We start from the raw sequence: 19,368 nt of genomic DNA on the forward strand, positions 1-19,368 counted from the left end.
TCTATTCTGTACCATTGGTCCACCCTCCTGTTTTGGTACCAGTACCATGCTGTTTTTGTTACTATTGCTCTGTAGTATAGTTTGAAGTCTGGTATCGCTATACCGCCTGATTCACACTAAGAATTTTATATTTCTTAAAAGCAAAAGAGGGCTGGGTTCAATCTTCAGTGATAGAGCACTTACCTAGCACATGTGAGGCACTGGGTTCTATCCTCAGCACCACATTAAAAAAAAAAATAAATAAATAAATGAAAATAAAGTTATTAAAAAAAAAAAAGAGATGGGATAGCCATTTTGATTTCAGGATAGTTTTTTTTGGTTTATTCTTATAGTACTAGGAATTGAACCCAGGGGTGATTTGTACTATGCTATATGCCAAGTTCCCCCACCTTTTTTTTTTTTTGTACCAGGGTTTAACCCAGGGTGCCTAACCACTGACTCACTTCCCTGTCCCTTTTTATATTTATATTTTATTTTAAGACAGTAAGTTGCTGAAGCTGTCCTGAAACTTGTGATTTTCCTGCCTGAGCCTCCTGAGTAGCTGGGAATATAGGCTTGTACTACTGTGCCATTTCATATAGTTTATTGTTGTAAGTCATATAGACCAATCTGATACCACATTACTTATGAAAATAAGACATTATTCATTAATGTTTTATTTTCCTTTATCTTGTGTTTCTATTTATATTACCTGTGAATTAGGATAATTACTTGTATGGCATGTAGTTGATATAGAACATAGTCATATTTGAATACGCTTTATTTTTTGGTACTGGGGATAGAACTCGAGGCATTGGACCACTGAGCCACATCCCCAGCCCTATTTTGTATTTTATTTAGAGGCAGGGTCTCACTGAGCTGCTGCTGAAACTGTCTTTGAACTCATGATCCTCCTGTCTGAGACTCCTGAGCCACTGTAATTACAGGCATATGCCACTGGGCCTGGCTAATAGTATTCTTGAGTCACATTGTGCTTTTTTCCTTTTTTTAGGGACCCCAATGATTCCTGTACCAATGAGCATTATGGCTCCTGCTCCAACTGTAAGTATAATTTAAAGAAGGAATGTTGTTGTGATAGTCCTAAAAGGTGCTTTTAAAGCTAAAAATCTTGATATAGTTAGAATAAGTGGTAAACAAATGATGAGATTTCCTATGAATTTTCTACCACTAATTTGAATTAGCTATGCATATGAGAGAGAGAGTGTGTGTGTGTAGAGAAGAGAGACAGACTGTGTTCTAAAACATTCCCTAAATTAATCAATTTTATGATCTATCTTTGTTTCTTTTTAGACTTTTCACATACTGGCTTTTTAGAGATTTAGTACAGTGGCTTTTTGATGATTCCCTCATCTTATCTTGGTCCTGGGTGATGGGAGAATGATCTGACCTTAAAAGGAATGTAGGAATGAATGGGCCCATAAAAATCTAAATGTTGAAAAGTAATTTGTGTAAAGTATCTTTTTACTCTTTCCTCCCTCCTCTGGTGTTTGACCCTTTTTACTCTTATCTATTTTCTCTTCCTTTAATATGTTTTTAAGTTTTATAAGCCTTTCTTCTGCTGAAGTGTTCATTCTTGTGTCTTAAACCCTAATTCTCCATAATAATCAAACCTTCAAAGTATATTAAAGAATGCTGCTGTACTGTAGCAAATAATGAGAATCCTCTTTTATTTAGCTAGAATTTTTCTTTGAATTAATTGGTATAACAGACTTCATTTGGAATTCTGTGAGAGAGACTAGATCTCATTACTTTCAACTGTGTATGTTTTGTTGTTTTTTTTAATCTTTGGGTTTTGAAAAGGGAGGGGAATATTACTCATCTCAAAGGGAAATACATCAGAGAAATTGGAAATCTGCTCTGAGGTAGACCACTGAGACTATTTGGTTCTCAGCCCATGGGAAGTCCAGCTTTTCTTGCATTGGACACCCATAGTTAAACTATTTTAGAAAGTCTCCAAGTGATGTTTACTCTTCCCACTTACATTTCTGGATAGGAAAAGATGGGATTGGGGTTTGGAGGAGCTCCCTCAGTTTGTCAAGTTCTTACTGAGGGTCTGTGGCTGATTTAAGTACAAAGAATAGTTCCTTCCTCTGGAAAGTTGAAAGTTGGGAAAGCAAACTTGGAATTTCAACTTTTAACAAAGGGTAAAGTGTTAGTTTGGAAGAGTGCTATGGAATATTTGAATATTCTGTTACAGGATTAGCAGGGATAAATGGAATTTGCTTTTATATGGATACTAAGAATATTGGATGTGAAAAAGTTTCTGGATTTTATTTAATTTTAAATGATTTATGATGTCTTCAACATTTAAAAAATGTGTCTTAATGACTTTTTATTTGCTTTTTTCAAGTATTTGAAAACAATCTAATGGCAAAAGCTGGTTATGAATAAATTTGGATTAGTGGAGTATGCCATATGCTTTGGGAGCTTCAATGTTAAAGCTTTAATATATGCTATACTCTTACCAGTTTTTAGCATAATGTTACACTAAATGTAATAGGAAATCTAATTATTTTCCAGATCAAATTTATTGCCCTTCTTTATCATAGGTCTTAGTACCCACTGTGTCCATGGTCGGAAAGCATTTGGGAGCAAGGAAGGATCATCCAGGTTTAAAGGCAAAAGAAAATGATGAAAATTGTGGTCCCACTACTACGGTTTTTGTTGGCAACATATCCGAGAAAGCCTCAGACATGCTTATACGACAGCTCCTAGCTGTAAGTTAAACTGTTTACTTTTCATTAAATTTTTATAAATTTTAAAAATCATGATTTTGAATGATTATTTTTCCCTATTTTTGTTTTGAAGAAATTTAAAACTGCAGAAAAGGTGAAAGAATGGTTCAGTAAACCCAAACACATTTTGATAGATTTATTTTGTCTCTACCGTATACGTTCCCCATCCCAAATAATTTGAAGGTGTCATGTGGCATTTCACCTGAGTCTGAAGTGTATCTCCTAAGAGTAAGGACAACCTCCTGCATAATGAGAGTGCCATTGTTATTACACTTAAGAACTGTAATTTGGGTGCAATGTCATTCTTCTCTAGTCCCAGCTACTTGGGAGGCTGAGGCAGGAGGATCACTTGAACACAGGAGTTTGAGAATAGCTTGAGCAACATTATGAAACTATATAAACTATATAAAAATTTAAAGTTGATAAGGTATTGTTAACTAAAATATATCTAATTCATATTTAATCTTTCAGTCATGGCCATAGTAAGTTTTTGGTTTACAATCTGTGATCTATAATTCCTTTAATTGTCAAGCCTCTTTAGACAACTTTTTTGCTTTTCATTTTCTTCTTGCGCTACTGGGGATCAAACCAGGTTCTGGTGCTTGCTAGGCAAGCTCTCTGCAACTTACTAGATCTCCACACCCCCCCTCCCTTTTTTTTTTTCATTTTTATTTTGAGATGGGACTTGTTGTATTGTCCTAGGCTGACCTGGAACTTGTTATCTTCTTGCCTTAGCCTTCCAGTTTCCTAGGATTATAGGCATGTGCCACCAGACATGGATATACAGCTTTTAAAAATTTTTTTCAGTTGTACATGGACACAATATCTGTTTTTATTCATTTTTAGTTGGTGCTGAGGATTGAACCTAGTGCCTCATGTGTGTGAGGCAAGCACTCTATCATTGAGCCACAACCCCAGTCCTATATAGCTTTTTAATATGGAATAAATCCCCTGCCTTTTTTACTTGCTTTTTTTTTCTCCCTGAGATCGATATTTTTGAGTCCAGTTCTTTGCAGAATATTTCTCCCAATTTGGATGTCAGCTTGTTTGCTCATAGATTCAAAGTAAGCATTTTTGATAACTGATGCATTCTTCCTAGGATAGAATAGCAAGAGATAAGACATGATGCCCCATTGATCCTGTCTTTGGTGGTGTTGAGTTACTTGGTTAAGGTGGTCAGACCTTTTCCCTGTTAAGGGTACCTTTTCCTCTGGTATCCTAAATAAGTAATCTCTGAGTTTACATTTTGAAACTGAGTCCTTTACCCTACCAGCTATTAAAACAGTGATGATTGAGTCCCTTTGAAGTTTTTATTCCAAATAATTGTAAGTTCTTTATGTTTTGTGAAGTCATTTATTTTCTTCTTTTTTTTTTTTGTTTAAGATAATTCAGTTTGGTGATACATGCAGATTGTTATGAATTATATTGCATGATTTTATAATTAAAAAGAAAGTGTTTACATTCCTTCTTTACCATTTCTTGGGGAAGGTATTTTTAAATCTTTTTGTTTTATAAATAATGTACAGTATAGCCATTTCCATTTTATAAACTGTTTCTTTCATTGGATATTTAGCCAACAACCAACCATTCATAAAACCCAGTTTTGTTGAATTTAATGATTCTAGCTTCAGATTTTTCCCAGAGAAATATAACATTACAGTGAAAACCCTAATTCCCAGTTTTTTCCTCTCTAGAGATTATCAATTATCCTAAACTTTAGGGAGTTAGCATTTGTGTGCATATTTTCTACTTTATTGTATATTACAGATTCATAAATACACATTATTTGTAAGGTTTAATTCTGTATTTTAGTTTTTTTTTTTCACCCAACAACTTTGCTTTTCTCTGCTGTATATCGTTGTATTGTAGAAATATGTCATAAACTATTACTTTTCTATTTAGTCATAAGGATTGTTTCTGTTATATTACTGACAATAGGTCTTTCTAGGTACAAGTGAAAAATTTTCTGTCACATATTCTCTCAGAAGTGAAATTTAAGTATTAGAGCATACTTGAGTTTTCCCGTCATAATTACTCATACCAATTTATACTTAATTGCAACAGTGTCTAAGTTTCCATTCTTGTATATTGTGTTTAAATATACTATGTTTAAATTTTTAACTTTTTAGAATATCTAATAGATTTGAAGTTATCTCATTCCTGTTTTGATTTGTATTTTATTACTGTCTTTATTACTTTTGAAATTATCTGTTGACTTATTATTTTGGTAGATAAAGTGTAGCTTGCATATAGGTCTCAAGTCTCATTCCCCAATTTCCTAATATAGTGACATCATTACAGTGTTATGATGGTTGGTAAATAGTTTGGTAGAACTAAACCTTGTACCATGATTATATTTTTATTGTTCTCTTGGAGTTGTTAATTATGTTATTCTTTTGTTAATAGTTTCTATAAATTTATTAGAAATTTAGAATTCCCCATCATTTCTACTTTGCACCTGCCTTTTTTCTTCAATTGTTAAAATATATCAAGTAATATTAATTTCCCTTCTTTTCTAAAGGCCTTTCTGCCAGACCCCTCTATTTTTGTTTTTGGTTTTTGGGGGGTTTTTTGGTACTGGCTATTGAACCCAGGTGTGCTCTACTACTGAGCTACATCCCCAGCCCTTTTTATTTTTTATTTTGAGATAGGGTCTCGCTACGTTGCCAAGGCTGTCCTCACATTCATGATCCTCCTGCCTCAGCCTTCTGAATAGCTGTGAGTACAGGTGCATGCCACCATGTCTGGGATATCTGTTCATATTTAAAAGTTATGAATTAAAAGAATGTTGTTTGCATAAGATCGGTTTAAAAAATAAGGCTTTTCCCAAACATGGGGTAATTTAGCAAGCAGTCAGAGGATTTGAATGTTGCTATGTGGAGGTCTTTTCTTTGGGGCTGTTTGATTTCTCTAGAAAACTTTCCCATGCCTTCAAATTGACTGCTTATATAGGGTTGGGGGTGAAGTGCTGGGTTCAGCCCCTTTTTAGCCTCATTGTTCATTTTTACTCCCATTTAGATTCACTTGTTTTTCTAGAATGAATTAGTATAATTCTTTGTCCTTATTATCTGCCTCTGTAGACATGAAGATATAGACTTCCTTATTGTGCTAAATGAGTTACCACCCAGTCATTTGCCTTTTTTTTTTTTTTTTAATGAAGTCTGGACAGCTACTCTTTGCCCATCTATTAGAACTTGGGGGTTTCTTCTATCTTTTATATTCCTTGACTATCATTTTAATATTTCCTCTGAAGGAAAATGTGAAAAATATACATATCCTTTCACTTTAACAGGCAGTTAAAGTTACAAATAACATTTTTTTTTAAAACCTTCTGGGTTATGCTTTAATATTTAGAAATAATGTTTGGAAATTTTGTTGACTTTCAATATATAATAATGTCCCATCCTTCACTTACCCATTCCCCTTAGAATTTTGGATTTTTTTTTTTTTTTTAATGAGACAATACTGGGAATTGAACCCATATCTTGCTGTGTTGTAGCATGCATATCTACCACTGAGCTGTACCTCCAGCCCGTGGGATATCTTCAGTCATTTTACAGAAAAAAAATTTTTTTTGTTTACACAGTTAAAATATCACTGTATTTAGTAATTTATGTCCAAGTTACTTTGTAAATCATATTAAGCTTTTTTCTATATCATTATATATAAAATACAGGGGGTTTTGTTTGTTTTTGTGGTGCTGGTGTTCAGACCCAGTGCCTCCCATGTGGTATACAAATGCTGTACTATTGAGCTAAATGCTCAGCCCTGTAATACATAGTTTAATTTATAATTTATTTTAAGTACATGTAACCAGATTAGGCACTTGAATTTTTACATATATATATATTTTTTTGTAAGATAATTTATGGTATAAATCTCTAATATATTAAAAGATAGTGAAGGGAATTTTGTTAAGAAGTATTAATGAAGAATTTATATTTGTCTTAAAATGATTTGTTTTGCATTTTCTACAAATTTATGAAGATTGAGAGAATTTCAACAGACTTATTTGCTGGTATGATCTTATTTATGTTTTTGCTTTTTTTCCCCCCTAGTGAGAATATAATTGTTCTCTTACTTGCATTAAACTTAATTTTTCTTTTTCTTTTAAAGAAATGTGGTTTGGTTTTGAGCTGGAAGAGAGTACAAGGTGCTTCTGGAAAACTTCAAGGTAAGTCATGTTTTCCTTATTTGTTGATTGTTTTTACCTGTTTAAATAAATCACTTTACATCTTTTATTTTCATTGTCTTTTTCATACTAGAATAGTTTCAAATGCAGTTGAAGATAATTAGCTGAGAGTTGAGATTAATGGGTGGAAAAGTGGGACAGCAAGGAGTTAAAAGAGGAAATAATTAAAATTACTCAGGCTTGTTTCTATATTTTATCACATTTTTGGAAACATTACTCAGACATATTAGTTTTTTATACATAAGAGGAATATTTCTGTAGCCAGGCCTGTTTGTGCATACCTGTAATCCCAGTGGCATGGGAGGCTGAAAGGGATGGGAGGATCAGGAGTTCAAAGTCAGCCTCAACAGTGATGATGGCAAGGCACTAAGCAACTCAGTGAGACCCTGTCTCTAAATAAAACAGGTGGTATATATTTTGTATAGGACTGGGGATGTGGCTCAAGGGTTGAATTCTCGAGAGTTCTGTCCCTGGTATCCCCATTTAAAAAAAAAAAAGTTTTTTCTGTGAAAGCAGCATTGTATAATTAAGATGGAAAAATTGCAACTTAGGAAGAGAGTAGAAAAGATGTGACCTGTTATTTTTGAAAACAAAATGTGCTTTTTATATTTGTCTGTGGAAACAGCTAGTGGATAATTTTCTTATTCTTTTTTTTTTTTTTATAATTATTTTTATGTGGTGCTGAGGATCGAGCCCAGTGCCTCACATGTGCTAGGCAAGCATGCTACTGCTTGAGCCACACCCCCAGCCCTAATTTTCTTTCTTTTTTTTTTTTTTGAAAGAGAGATTTCTGTATGGCACAGGGCTGAATTTAATCAGTTGACTTAATGATAGATTTCTTCCTGAAAAGTGGTCAGTTTAAGTTTTTGTAGTTGAGACTGAATTCGTAAATTAATTGGGAATCTTGCCATTTAATACTGCAACTAGATTATAAGCTGTCCTTACTATGAGGCATACTTTCTATGTATTAAAATACATTGCTTAGCCTGCATTGGAAAAGAATGTGCCATTGAGCTTTGTCATAATCCTATTGTATCTTGAAGGTTATTGTTCAGTTCCAGCCTTCTTCAGTGCCCGACGAGTGGGGGACCACACAGGATGGACAGACAAGGCCCAGGGTTGTAAAACGTGGGATTGATGACAACCTTGATGAGATTCCTGATGGTGTGTATAGTTTGTTAGGAGTGGAGTCTATTTTAGTCATCTCTATTGGAACATCATTAGAAAGATAAAAGAAGAAATACTTATTAGGATTATCTGCTATAGCATGCAGAAATCAGCCAATTTCACACATATCTTTGTTATTTAATACTTCTATATCTTTATTTTTAAATTTATAATTCTGGCACAATGATGTACANTTTTTTTTTAAAGAGAGAGAGAGAGAATTTTAATGTTTATTTTTTAGTTTTTGGCAGACACAACATCTTTGTTTGTATGTGGTACTGAGGATCGAACCCGGGCCGCACGCACGCCAGGCAAGCGCGCTACCGCTTGAGCCACATCCCCAGCCCCCTAATTTTCTTATTCTGATGGTGCAGATGCAACCTAGGGCCCTCACCACTGCTAGGCAAGCATTCTACCACTGTGCCACACATTCAGCTCTGAAAATATATCTTCTAAACACTTTGATATGGAAAAATTCGTATGTACATAACATTAGAATAGTGGGATAAATTCCCATTTACTCATCATCCATTGTTAATGTATTGTATTTTGTCAGTACCCTGAACAATTGATTTTCTTTGTATTATTTATTTTATTACTTTTGGTACCAGGGATTGAACACAGGAGTGTTCAGTAACTGAGCCATTCCCATCTGTTTTATCTTTTTTTTTTTTTGGGAGACTAGATCCCATTAAATTCCTGAGGATGACCTTGAACTTATAGGCATGAACTATTGTACCCAGCTGATTCTCTCTCTATCTCTGTCTCTCTCTCTTTTTTTAAAATTTTTCAGTTTTCGGTGGACACAACATCTTTATTTTATTTTTATGTGGTGCTTAAGATCGAACCCAGCACACCGCCAGGCGAGCGCACCATCGCTTGAGCTACATCCCCAGCCCCCTCTCTCTTTTTTTTAATACTTTTATTTTTTTGTACTGGGGATTTAACTCAGGAGCACTTAACTACTGAGCCACATTCCCAGCCCTATTTTATATTTTATTTAGAGATAGGTCTCACTGAATTGTTAAGTGCCTCACCATTGCTGAGGCTGACTTTGAATTAGAGATCCTCCTGTCTCAGGTTTCCAAGCCGCTGGGATTAAGGTGTGTGCCATTGTGCATAACCAATATCTTTATTTATTTATTTTTATGTGGTTCTGAGGATAAAGATAATATTTGAACATAAGGATGGAAGAATATTTAATGTTACTATGTTTAGTATGGATTCATTGTAGTTATTATTAAGTTAAAGTTTAAGTTGGCTTAAGTTATCCCTGCACATTGGATCTCCAGAGGTTTTGTTTTGACTCTCATTGTCTTTGTAGCTTCCTTATTATCTGATGTGACCTGATATTCACAGCAGATTATTCTGATAGATTTTCTGGTCTAGGCTTGGAATCATATATTTCTTTCTTTTTTTTAAAAAATTTTTAGTTTTTTTGGTTATAGATGGACACAATATCTTTATTTACTTTTGTGTGGTGCTGAGGATCGAACTCAGGGCCTCACACCTTCAAGGCAAGCACTCTACGACTCAGCCCCAGCTTCAGCCCTGGAATCACCTATTTCTTTAAGGAGCTTTTAATGAAAAGTTATTTTGAAAATCACAATGTTGAGTAACTCATTATACCTGGTTTGGTTTTTGCTTTTAGGTTTTTTTCAGTGTATACTCATTTAAATTCTGGAATGAAAAATTTTTATTAACCGTCTTCTGATGTTTTTCACACATTGAGAATCTGGAGTTTCAAGAACAATGGAGGCAATAGATTATTCATTTGTCACTAACTTGTTTTTGTCTTACCTCACATTGTATATATAACAGTTCAGACTAAAATAATACTGGTATTATCATCAACATTGTGAATTTTGAAAGTTACCCTTTTTTTGCCAGGCTTTTTGTCCTTAGGTTATATCACTAAAAATGTATGGTTAAATCTGCTGGTTTAATATCGTTAAGAATAGTTCCTCCTTGTGCCATTATGGCATTATTTGTATACATATTTAGAATAATTTGTTTTCAAATTTGGGTTCCCTGGGTTGTTTTAACATCTTTATTTTATTTAAAGACATTAATAGTGCTATTGCCTAGTTATAGAAGGAAATAGATAAATTACATAAAAGGTCAATACTTTTATAATTTTATCCTCTCAGAATTGAAAAGTGCTTTGCTTAGGTTCAACCAGTTTGTTATTGCTTATTTGTTGCTCTTAGGATGTCTGGATAGAATGATTAGTGAAGTAATCAATAATCAGTTTAATCATGAAATTCACTGACATTGCTAATTTTTTTTTAAGAGAGAATTTTTTTAATATTTTATTTTTTTAGTTTTCGGTGGACACATCTTTATTTTTTTATTTTTATGTGGTGCTAAGAATCGAACTCAGCGCCCTGAGCATGCTAGGCGAGCGCACTACCGCTTGAGTCACATCCCCAGCCCAGACATTGCTAAATTTTTTTATCAGAGTGTACAATAAGTACCAGTTTGCTTAATTTGAGTTTTTCTTTTCTCCTTTTTTTTCCCTCCTCTTCTTTTTTCTGTTGGTTTTTGATGTTGCTAAAACCAAAATGATTATGAAAGGGAAATGAAGGACAGAGTATTCATCCTTATATTGGTACATTTGCCTAATCATTTTGATTCTTCATCAATTTTTGTCTTTTATTGATGTATCATTAACTCTTTATACCTAGCTTTTGGATTCTGTGAGTATAAGGAGCCAGAATCTACTCTCCGTGCACTCAGATTATTGCATGATCTGCAGATTGGAGAGAAGAAGTTACTTGTTAAAGTTGATGCAAAGACAAAAGCACAACTGGACGAATGGAAAGCAAAGAAGAAAGCTTCTAATGGGGTATGTTTTCTATAGTGTAAACATTTGTATGTCAGATGCTCTTTCACTGTGAATACTTCCTATTATAGATGAATCTAATATGGGGATTCACAAGATTGTTGTTATTGTGTGTGCTTAGGGCTTAAATATAAGAAGATATTTTATAGTTTATAGTTATTATATGTCTTTTATCTACCCACAGTGGGTGCATGACTGTTGGTTTGCTTATTCCAGGTTGGGATGAAGGTAGTAAGGGAGGCTGGACAAGTTTAACTTGCCAGAGAAAACACTGGTACAGACTATTCCTAACAGAGATAATTCATTAAGGCAGCTTTGTAAGTAAGTACAAAGTATATTTCCGCCTACACAATTATTATTAGTTGCCCTCTACTTTAGAAGTACACAGATTCTAAAATGAATGAAAATAAGTCACTACCTAGTTGGGTTTCTTTATTCAGGTAATCATAAATAAAAGAAATTTTTTGGATGATGTTGTATGTATTATTACCTCCCCTTCTAAAGCAAAGCATATCTGAAACCTGAATACATTACGTGTTTATTCCTTCCTAGTTCCTTTTTGAAATATTAGGTTGAACACATCTTTAAGCAGATCTTTTACTTATTTTTTTTAGCTGTAATTGGACAAAATACCTTTATTTATTTTTATGTGGTGCTGAGGATCAAACGAAGGGCCTTGCGTGTGCTAGGCAAACGCTCTACTGCTAAGCCACGACCCCAGCAGAAGATCTATTACTATCTTCCTCTCAACAAATAAAATGAAATAGGGGCTGGGCATGGTGGTACACAACTTTAATTCCAGCAACTTGGGAAGCTGAGAGGAGGATCGAGAGTTCAAAGCCAGCCTCAACAAAAATAAGATGCTAAGCTATTCAGTGAAATCCTTTCTGTTTTATTTTGTATTTACAAAATAGGGGTGGAGACTGTTGTGGTTATGGCTCAGAGGTAGTGTGCTTGCCTAGCATGTGTGAGGCATTGGGTTCTATCCTCAGCACCACATTAAGTAAAATAAATACATTGTGTCCACCTATGATTAAAAAATGAATATTTAGAAAAAAATAGGTTTTGGGATGTGGCTCAGCTTCAAGTGCCCCCAGGCTTAATTCTCGTTTCACTGCCCACCCCCAAAAAATAAAACCTTAAGTAGCCCTTTGATTTCACTTTCTCATTACCTTTCAAGATAAAAATTTCTTTCTTGTTTTCTCTCCATTTTTTTTTAGTTGTTAATGGACCTTTCCATTTTAAAAACATTTTACGTTTTTTTTTAAGTTGCCGATGGGCCTTCATTCATTCATTCATTCATTTTTTTATATGTGGTGCTGAGAATTGAATCTAGTGCGTAACACTCACACATACCAGGCAAGTACTCTACCACTGAGTTACTACCTTATATGTTCTTTCCACTGAGCTACTACCTTATATATTATTTTACTTAAAAAAAAAAAAAAAGAAATTGAAGCAAATTATAAAACATAAATTAAATATCAACCATTTCCTTCAGTGTAAGTAATTGTTGAAACATGCAAGAGAAAAGTATCAGATTACATGTAGAAGGAAACCAGTTCACACCTTAGCAGATTTGTCAACCCAAGACTGTCAAAGCTAGGACGTCCTGGAACAGTATATATCAAGCTCTGAAAGAAAATGGGTGTCAACCAAGAATCTTAAAAAAACCTTCCATGATCAACACAAGTTAAAAGAATTTATAGCTAGGAAGCCTGCACTACAGAACATTCTCAGCAAAATATTCCATGAGGAGAAAATGGAAATAAAAAATGATGAAAATCACCAAAAGGAGGAAAAGCCAATCAAAGGAGACAACAAAATCAAATTAAAAACCAAAACGACAGGAATACAAATCATATCAATAATAACCCGGAATGTTAATGGCATATACCTGTCAATTGAACGACATAGACTGGCAGATGGGACATAAAAAAAATAGACCCAGCAATATGCTATCTTCAAGAAACTCCTAGGCAAAAAGATGCAGACTGAAGGTGAAAGGATGAAAAGAACATATCACATGCAGGGACTACACAAATAATCAGACAAAGTGGACTTCAAAGTTAGAAGATATAAAAAAGGGGCCTTTTGTACTGCTTAAGGGAATCATACATCAAGAAGACACACCAATCGTAAATATTTATGCCCCAAACAGTGGAGCATCTATGTACATCAAACAAAGCCTTCTCAATTTCAAGAATCAAATAGACAACAACATAGTAATTAATAGTAGGTGACTTTTAACACACTTCTCACCACTGGATAGATCTTCCAAAGAAAAACTAAACAGAGAGTCATCACAATACCAGACCTTGAAGTATACTACCGATTTACAGTCACAAAACCATGATATTGACCTCAAAATAGACATGTAGACTAATGGTACAAAATAGAAGACACAGAGACAGTTCCTTCATGCTAGACAAAGGCGCCAAAAACATACATTGGAAGAAAAAAAGCCTCTTTAACAAATGGAGCTGGGAAAACTGGAAATCCACATGTACCAAAATGAAAATAAACCCCTATGTCTCACCATGCAGAAAACTCAAAAATTGAGGCAGTAGATCAGACATCTTGTGCCTAATAGAAGAAAAGGTAGATCCAAGTTTTCATCATGTTGGCTTAGGAACTAATTTCCCTTAACACAACCCTTAAAGCATCAGAAATAAAATCAAAAATCAATAAATGGGATGGATTCAAAGTAAAAAGCTGCTTCTCTGAAAAGGAAATAGTGAATAACATGAAGAGAGAGCCTGCAGAATGGGAAAATCTACCATACACACACTAAAGAACTCAGAAAAATTAACAGCAAAAAAACAAATAACCCAATCAATTATCGGGCAAAGGAAGTAAAGATATCATTCACAGAGAATGTATACATTGGTCAACGAAAAAATGTTCAACATCTTTAGCAGTTAGAGAAATGTAAGTCAAAACTAAAATTTTATCTCACTCCAGTCAGAATGGTAGAAAGGATAGGTGAAACAGTTCAGTGGTGTTTCCTATGTTTAGAATTCTGTACCACTCCAAAATTAAAAAACTGCAAAAGAACGATTTTCTTAGATAATATTGAATTAAAACAGATGTTGTTTATGGATTTTATTTTTCCAAACATTAATTGTATACTTTTGAATGTAGATTGCATATTGCCTTGTTATGTTTTGCTCAAACATAAGTTTATTCAATAATTTAGGATGTGAGGAAAAAGTTGAACAATCTTATGTAATATAAATTTTTTTTCAAATAACCTTAGCAAATATAGCTGTATAGTGGAGTACTTACTATATATTTGCCACAAGTTTAAAGAGAAAATATGAGTGGATGCTTATTCTTTGTCCTTAATTATTGATTATTTGAAGGGATTTAGATAGCAGTCACTTACATAATGATAGGGAACCTTGTGTTACTGAATTCAGGCTGTTTAATCAGACTTTGGGGCATAAGAGAGAAAACCACTAGTAGTTCTCACTGTACATATTTAACCCAGGCCCTTGCACATGTTAGTGATATATACCATTCCACTGAGTTCCATCCCTAGCCTAATTCTATAGTTTCTGTTTTTTTTTTTTTTTGGTGCTAGGGATTGAGCCCAGGACCTTGTGCGTGTGAGGCATGCACTCTACCAACTGAACTATATCCCCAGCCCCCAGCCTAGTTCTTTAGTTCTCGTTGACTGAAAATAAATATGAGTTTGGAAGAGCAAGATATTTTTTCTGACCTGGAATTTTAAGGGGATTTATGTACTTATGTAAGATGTCTTGTCATTACAGTTTGAAAATTTTTGTTTAGATTTGTTGTAGGTGCAATGTCTTTTCCTCCATTCCATGTTATTTATGTATGTATGTGTATGTTCGACTGAGGTTCAGAGGCACTTTATCACTGAACTACTTCCCCATCTCCTATTAACGCAGGATCTTACTGCATTATTCAGACTGTTACCATCCTTGGCATCCTTCTGCCTCAGCCTCCCAAGTTGTTGGGATTACAGTTACATGCCCCTATGACTCACTTTTCTTTCAATTTCTTATTGGCATTTAGTAAAGGTAATTTAAGCTACCCATGCTTTTCTGTTTAGTCTATGTCCTGGTGCTTTCTGGATATCCAACAATAAAAGCATAGGAGTAGGTATCTACTTGACATTCAGAATTTGTGGTTGTTAACTACACATTCAAGAATGAGTTCTGGCAATATTTTGAGAGAGCCAAGTGTATTACCTTCTAGTAGAGGAGAGATGCTCTAGAATATCTTCACATCTTTGCCTAGAAATTAGTTGGGTTGAGTTAACATTTTTCAGATCTGTGCATTTCCCTAAGTTTGCAAAGATGTTCTTATTTCAGGCAGTAAAAGTCAGTGACAAAAGAGTTAGACTTGGCCAGGGGTGGTGGTGAACACCTGTAATCCCAGCTACTCAGGTGGCTGAGGCAGGAGGATCGGGAGTTCAAAGCCTGTCTCAGCAAAAGCAAGGTGCTAAGCAACTCAGTGAGACCTTGTCTTTAAATAAAACATAAAATAAGGCTGGGGATGTGGCTCAGTGGCTGAGTGCCCCTGAGTTCATTCCCCAGTACCCTGCTCCCCCGCTGGAAAAAAAGTAAGACTTGAAGAGCTTTTTGATACTTCCCATTCCTTTTAAAAATGTCGAAAAGGTGGTTCATGTAAACATTCTAGATAATCAGTTAATCTGTATCTACTGTTAAACTATTCACTTGTTTGCACTCCAGTCTTTTTATTTTTTATTAAAGAAAAAATTTTTTTTTTAAATTTGTGGTTGACACAATACCTTCATTTACTTATTTATTTTTTATATGGTGCTAAGGATCTAACATAGGGCCTTGCACGTGCTAGGCGAGCACTCTACTGCTGATTCACAATCCCAGCCCCATTTATTTTATTTTTTGGTTCTGGAGATTGAACTCTGGGACACTTTAGTATTGAGCTACATCCTCAACACCCCTGGTCTTTTATTTTTGTTCAGTCATTTGTTTGTTTATTTTGGTACTTAGGATTGAACCCAAAGGCATTTCATGTATCTTCTCCACGTTTTTTAAAAATTTGAGATAGTATCTGGGCCTTGATTAATTGCTGAGGCTGCCCTTGCATTTGGCGATCCTTCTGCCTCAGTGTCCTGAGACGCTTGGATTGTGGAGTCTTACTTTTTTACTTTGAGACATTGTCTAAGTTTCTGAGCTTGGCCACAGATTTATAATCCTTCAGTCTCTATCTCCAGAGTCTCTTCAATTACAGGCATGTGCCACATTCCCTCTTTATTTTTACTCAGTATGCTTTTCTAATTGGTGGAATAGAAGACGGAAGTGGAAGTCAGGAAATCATTTATGATTTAGATTGTACAATTAGAGCTGTAGGTTGAACTTGCCAGTCTTTGGAATGGTCTCTGTAACCAAAAATAACTTCACCTTTTTATAAAAGTGTTAATTTATTTTTGTTTTTCTCACATTAATATCAGTTTAGACATTAGGCTAATAATCTGTCCTACGTGTGTCAATTGAGGGATGATTAGCCTTTTCAGTGTTGAATAATTTAGTGTATTCGAAATGGCTGTTTTGTAATTTGGGTGAAATAGCCAAATATTTGAATTTTGTTTTTTAACAGTGGGGTAATACTCAATGTAGGGAATAAATATTTTTGTATGAACAGGCCTTTTGATTTATAATGGCACTTTTATTCCTGTATTTAGAAAGGTGTGGAGACTACTCAAACCAGAATGTAGAGAATATGCCAACAATATATGTGTTGCTTTCCTTTTTTTGTTGTTAAATACAATTGTGTGTTTTTTTATTTTTTTTTTAGTTGTAGTTGGACACAATATTTTTATGTGGTTCTGAGAATCTAATCCATTGCCTCAAGGTGGGAGGCAGGCACAGTACCACTGAGCTACAGCCTCCGCACTGGATTGTTTTCTAATTTACTGTATTTTGAGAATTTAGGTCTGAAAAGATAACAAGCTTTTATTAGAAATGGCCATGTGTGTCTCAAGACAGAAGGTTTTAGTTCCAGTTCATTTGAGGATTTACTTTCACATAAAACCACTGGAGAAACAGGGCAAGAAGTGTTTTTAGTGATAGGTATGTAAGTTGAAGAGATATTTAAAATAAACACATTACCACTGTTTCAGTTTACTTAATTGTTGGTAAATTATAATCGTTTAATTTGTAGTCATATGTAAAGCATCTTCATCAAAGATGCCAAGTTGAAAGTGGGCTATAAGAAGATTGGATGTAGGAGCTGGGCATATAGCTCAGTTGGTTTGAATGCTTGCCTTGCACGCATAATGCCCCTGCAGCGCGCGCACACACACACACACAAAGATTGGATGTAGAGGCAGGTTTGAGAAAGGAAGAAACTTACTGAGGGTGTGCACTTTTATTAAAACACATGATACGTTATATTGAACTTGTCTGTGTCATAACCCAATTCTTACCTATAATGGTAGATAAATAAGGGTAAAATTATCTTTAACTTTATTCAGGCTTACTGTATTTTTTACATAATATGATCTGAATGATAATTTGTTTGACCAATTGATAAATAAATGCTCACTGAATATCTATTTGCAATAGCTATAAGAATACTGGCAATGGAGTGGAAGGTTATATTGTTAAGTAATTACAAGGTGGGAAACTGGCCTTCAGTAGAGTTGCAAGTATTGTGATGAAGAGCCAGGTATGCGTGCAAAAGAGAATGGTTCTGTTATGTATGTGAAAGATTGCATGGTATATGGTAACCAAGTAAATTGATAAATCCATAAGGATATGTTTTAATTATGAGAAAGTTTGTTTACATATGTTCTTTTATGTTTGCCTTTGCCGATTTTTAAGAATTTTATCCCTTCACATGTTTTGAGTAGAGAAAGGAGAAATTGGAAATTATCGAAAGTTTTAAGGTCAGCCTATATATTGAAGTTTTAGTGGATTAGGTCCTTAACGAGAGAACTTAAGATATACCAAGAATAGTAGTATACTAGAAGACTAATTTTTCCCCCACAGAAACAGAGTTAACAATCAGACTTTTTGTTTTAAATAGCTATGAATAGAATCTAACAAATAATCAGTTTATTACTTATGAGAAACATTACATGAATTGTTAATTTTTAGATGCACCTGAAAGTCATGTGGAAGACTTTAGTTTTTAAACTTGATTCTTTAGTGTATATAGTTACTCTAGGTGGCATTTCCTGCTTTAGAAAAATTATAGTGGAACACGAGGAAGAAGCCATCATTTTAATTTATAGTTTCATGTGTGCATTTTGGTGTATATTGTTATTCATTGTTTTTGTTTAACTTTTCATGTTTTTTCTGATTTGACATTGTAGCTATTAGTAAAACCAACTTTGTTTAATAGAACTGTGGAGATGTTTTGAAGAAATCATAACTTGTTAGCCCTTAGGATGATTATCATTTTTTGTTTCATGTGAATTTTTTTTATTTCTCAAGAACGCCAGGCCTGAAACTGTCACTAATGATGATGAAGAAGCCTTAGATGAAGAAACCAAGAGAAGAGATCAGATGATTAAAGGGGCCATTGAAGTTTTAATACGTGAATATTCCAGTGAGCTAAATGCCCCATCACAGGAGTCTGATTCTCACCCAAGGAAGAAGAAGAAGGAAAAGAAGGAGGACGTATGTGTCCAGACAGCTTGTAGTCATTTCTACAATTTATGTTTTTATAATATCACTTGTTATACTTTGTGTTTTTTTTAAAACATTTTTTAGTTGTAGATGGATACAACATCTTTATTATTTTTATGTGGATGCTGAGGATGTGAGGCAAGCGCTCTACCACTGAGCTACAACCCTCGCCCCTTATACTTTGTATTTTAACTTGTGAGAGCAAATGAAATAACAATTTCCAAGTTAAAAGAGATTATGAGGCTTGCTCATACTAATTTATTTTGAGTAAACTTGGAGAAATTATGGACAGTGTTCTTTAAAAATACTGGAAGTATTTTATATGTGTTGTTTGTATATACCACGAAAAGTAACATAAAAGGTATGTACTATGATCAGTTCTCAAGGGATGTTGACAGTTCATATTATTTTGGATTTCAATGCTTTCTTTGGCCATCTCTCTTTTTTTTCTTTTTTCCTTCAATATTGTGGATTAAACTCAGGGTCACTTTGCCACTGAGTGATTATTTGCAGGCCATTTTATTTTCATGTACCAGGGATTGAACCCAGAGGTACTCAATCACTGAGCAACGTCCCTAGTCCCTTTTTTAAATTTTATTTAGAGAGAGGGTCTCTAAATAGCCTCTTTATTTAGAGATAGGGCCTGGCTTCTAAACAGAGTCTCTGAATAGCCTCCCAAGTTGCTGGAATTACATGCATAAGCCACTGTGCCTGACCTTTTTGTTCTTGGCCAGATATGTTTTTATTACTCAGAATCTTCTTCGTTTGTTCATTAAAACC

General features: G+C 34.4%; 1 protein-coding gene across 2 annotated transcripts in view; it reads left to right on the forward strand.

The window, feature by feature from the left end:
- The window catches only part of Rbm25 (RNA binding motif protein 25), a 60,884-nt gene that overhangs the window by 17,470 nt on the left and 24,046 nt on the right, over positions 1–19,368 (forward strand). For both annotated transcript variants that reach the window (XM_015493586.2, XM_015493581.2), the window contains exons 3-7: positions 992–1,041; positions 2,550–2,717; positions 6,852–6,909; positions 10,782–10,942; positions 18,394–18,579. In XM_015493586.2, coding sequence (XP_015349072.1) covers positions 992–1,041; positions 2,550–2,717; positions 6,852–6,909; positions 10,782–10,942; positions 18,394–18,579 — 623 coding nt within the window. The remainder of the gene's footprint in view (positions 1–991; positions 1,042–2,549; positions 2,718–6,851; positions 6,910–10,781; positions 10,943–18,393; positions 18,580–19,368) is intronic.

Source organism: Marmota marmota, unplaced genomic scaffold, assembly GCF_001458135.2.
Source record: "Marmota marmota marmota unplaced genomic scaffold, marMar, whole genome shotgun sequence".
In the NCBI taxonomy this organism is placed as follows: Eukaryota; Metazoa; Chordata; class Mammalia; order Rodentia; family Sciuridae; genus Marmota; species Marmota marmota.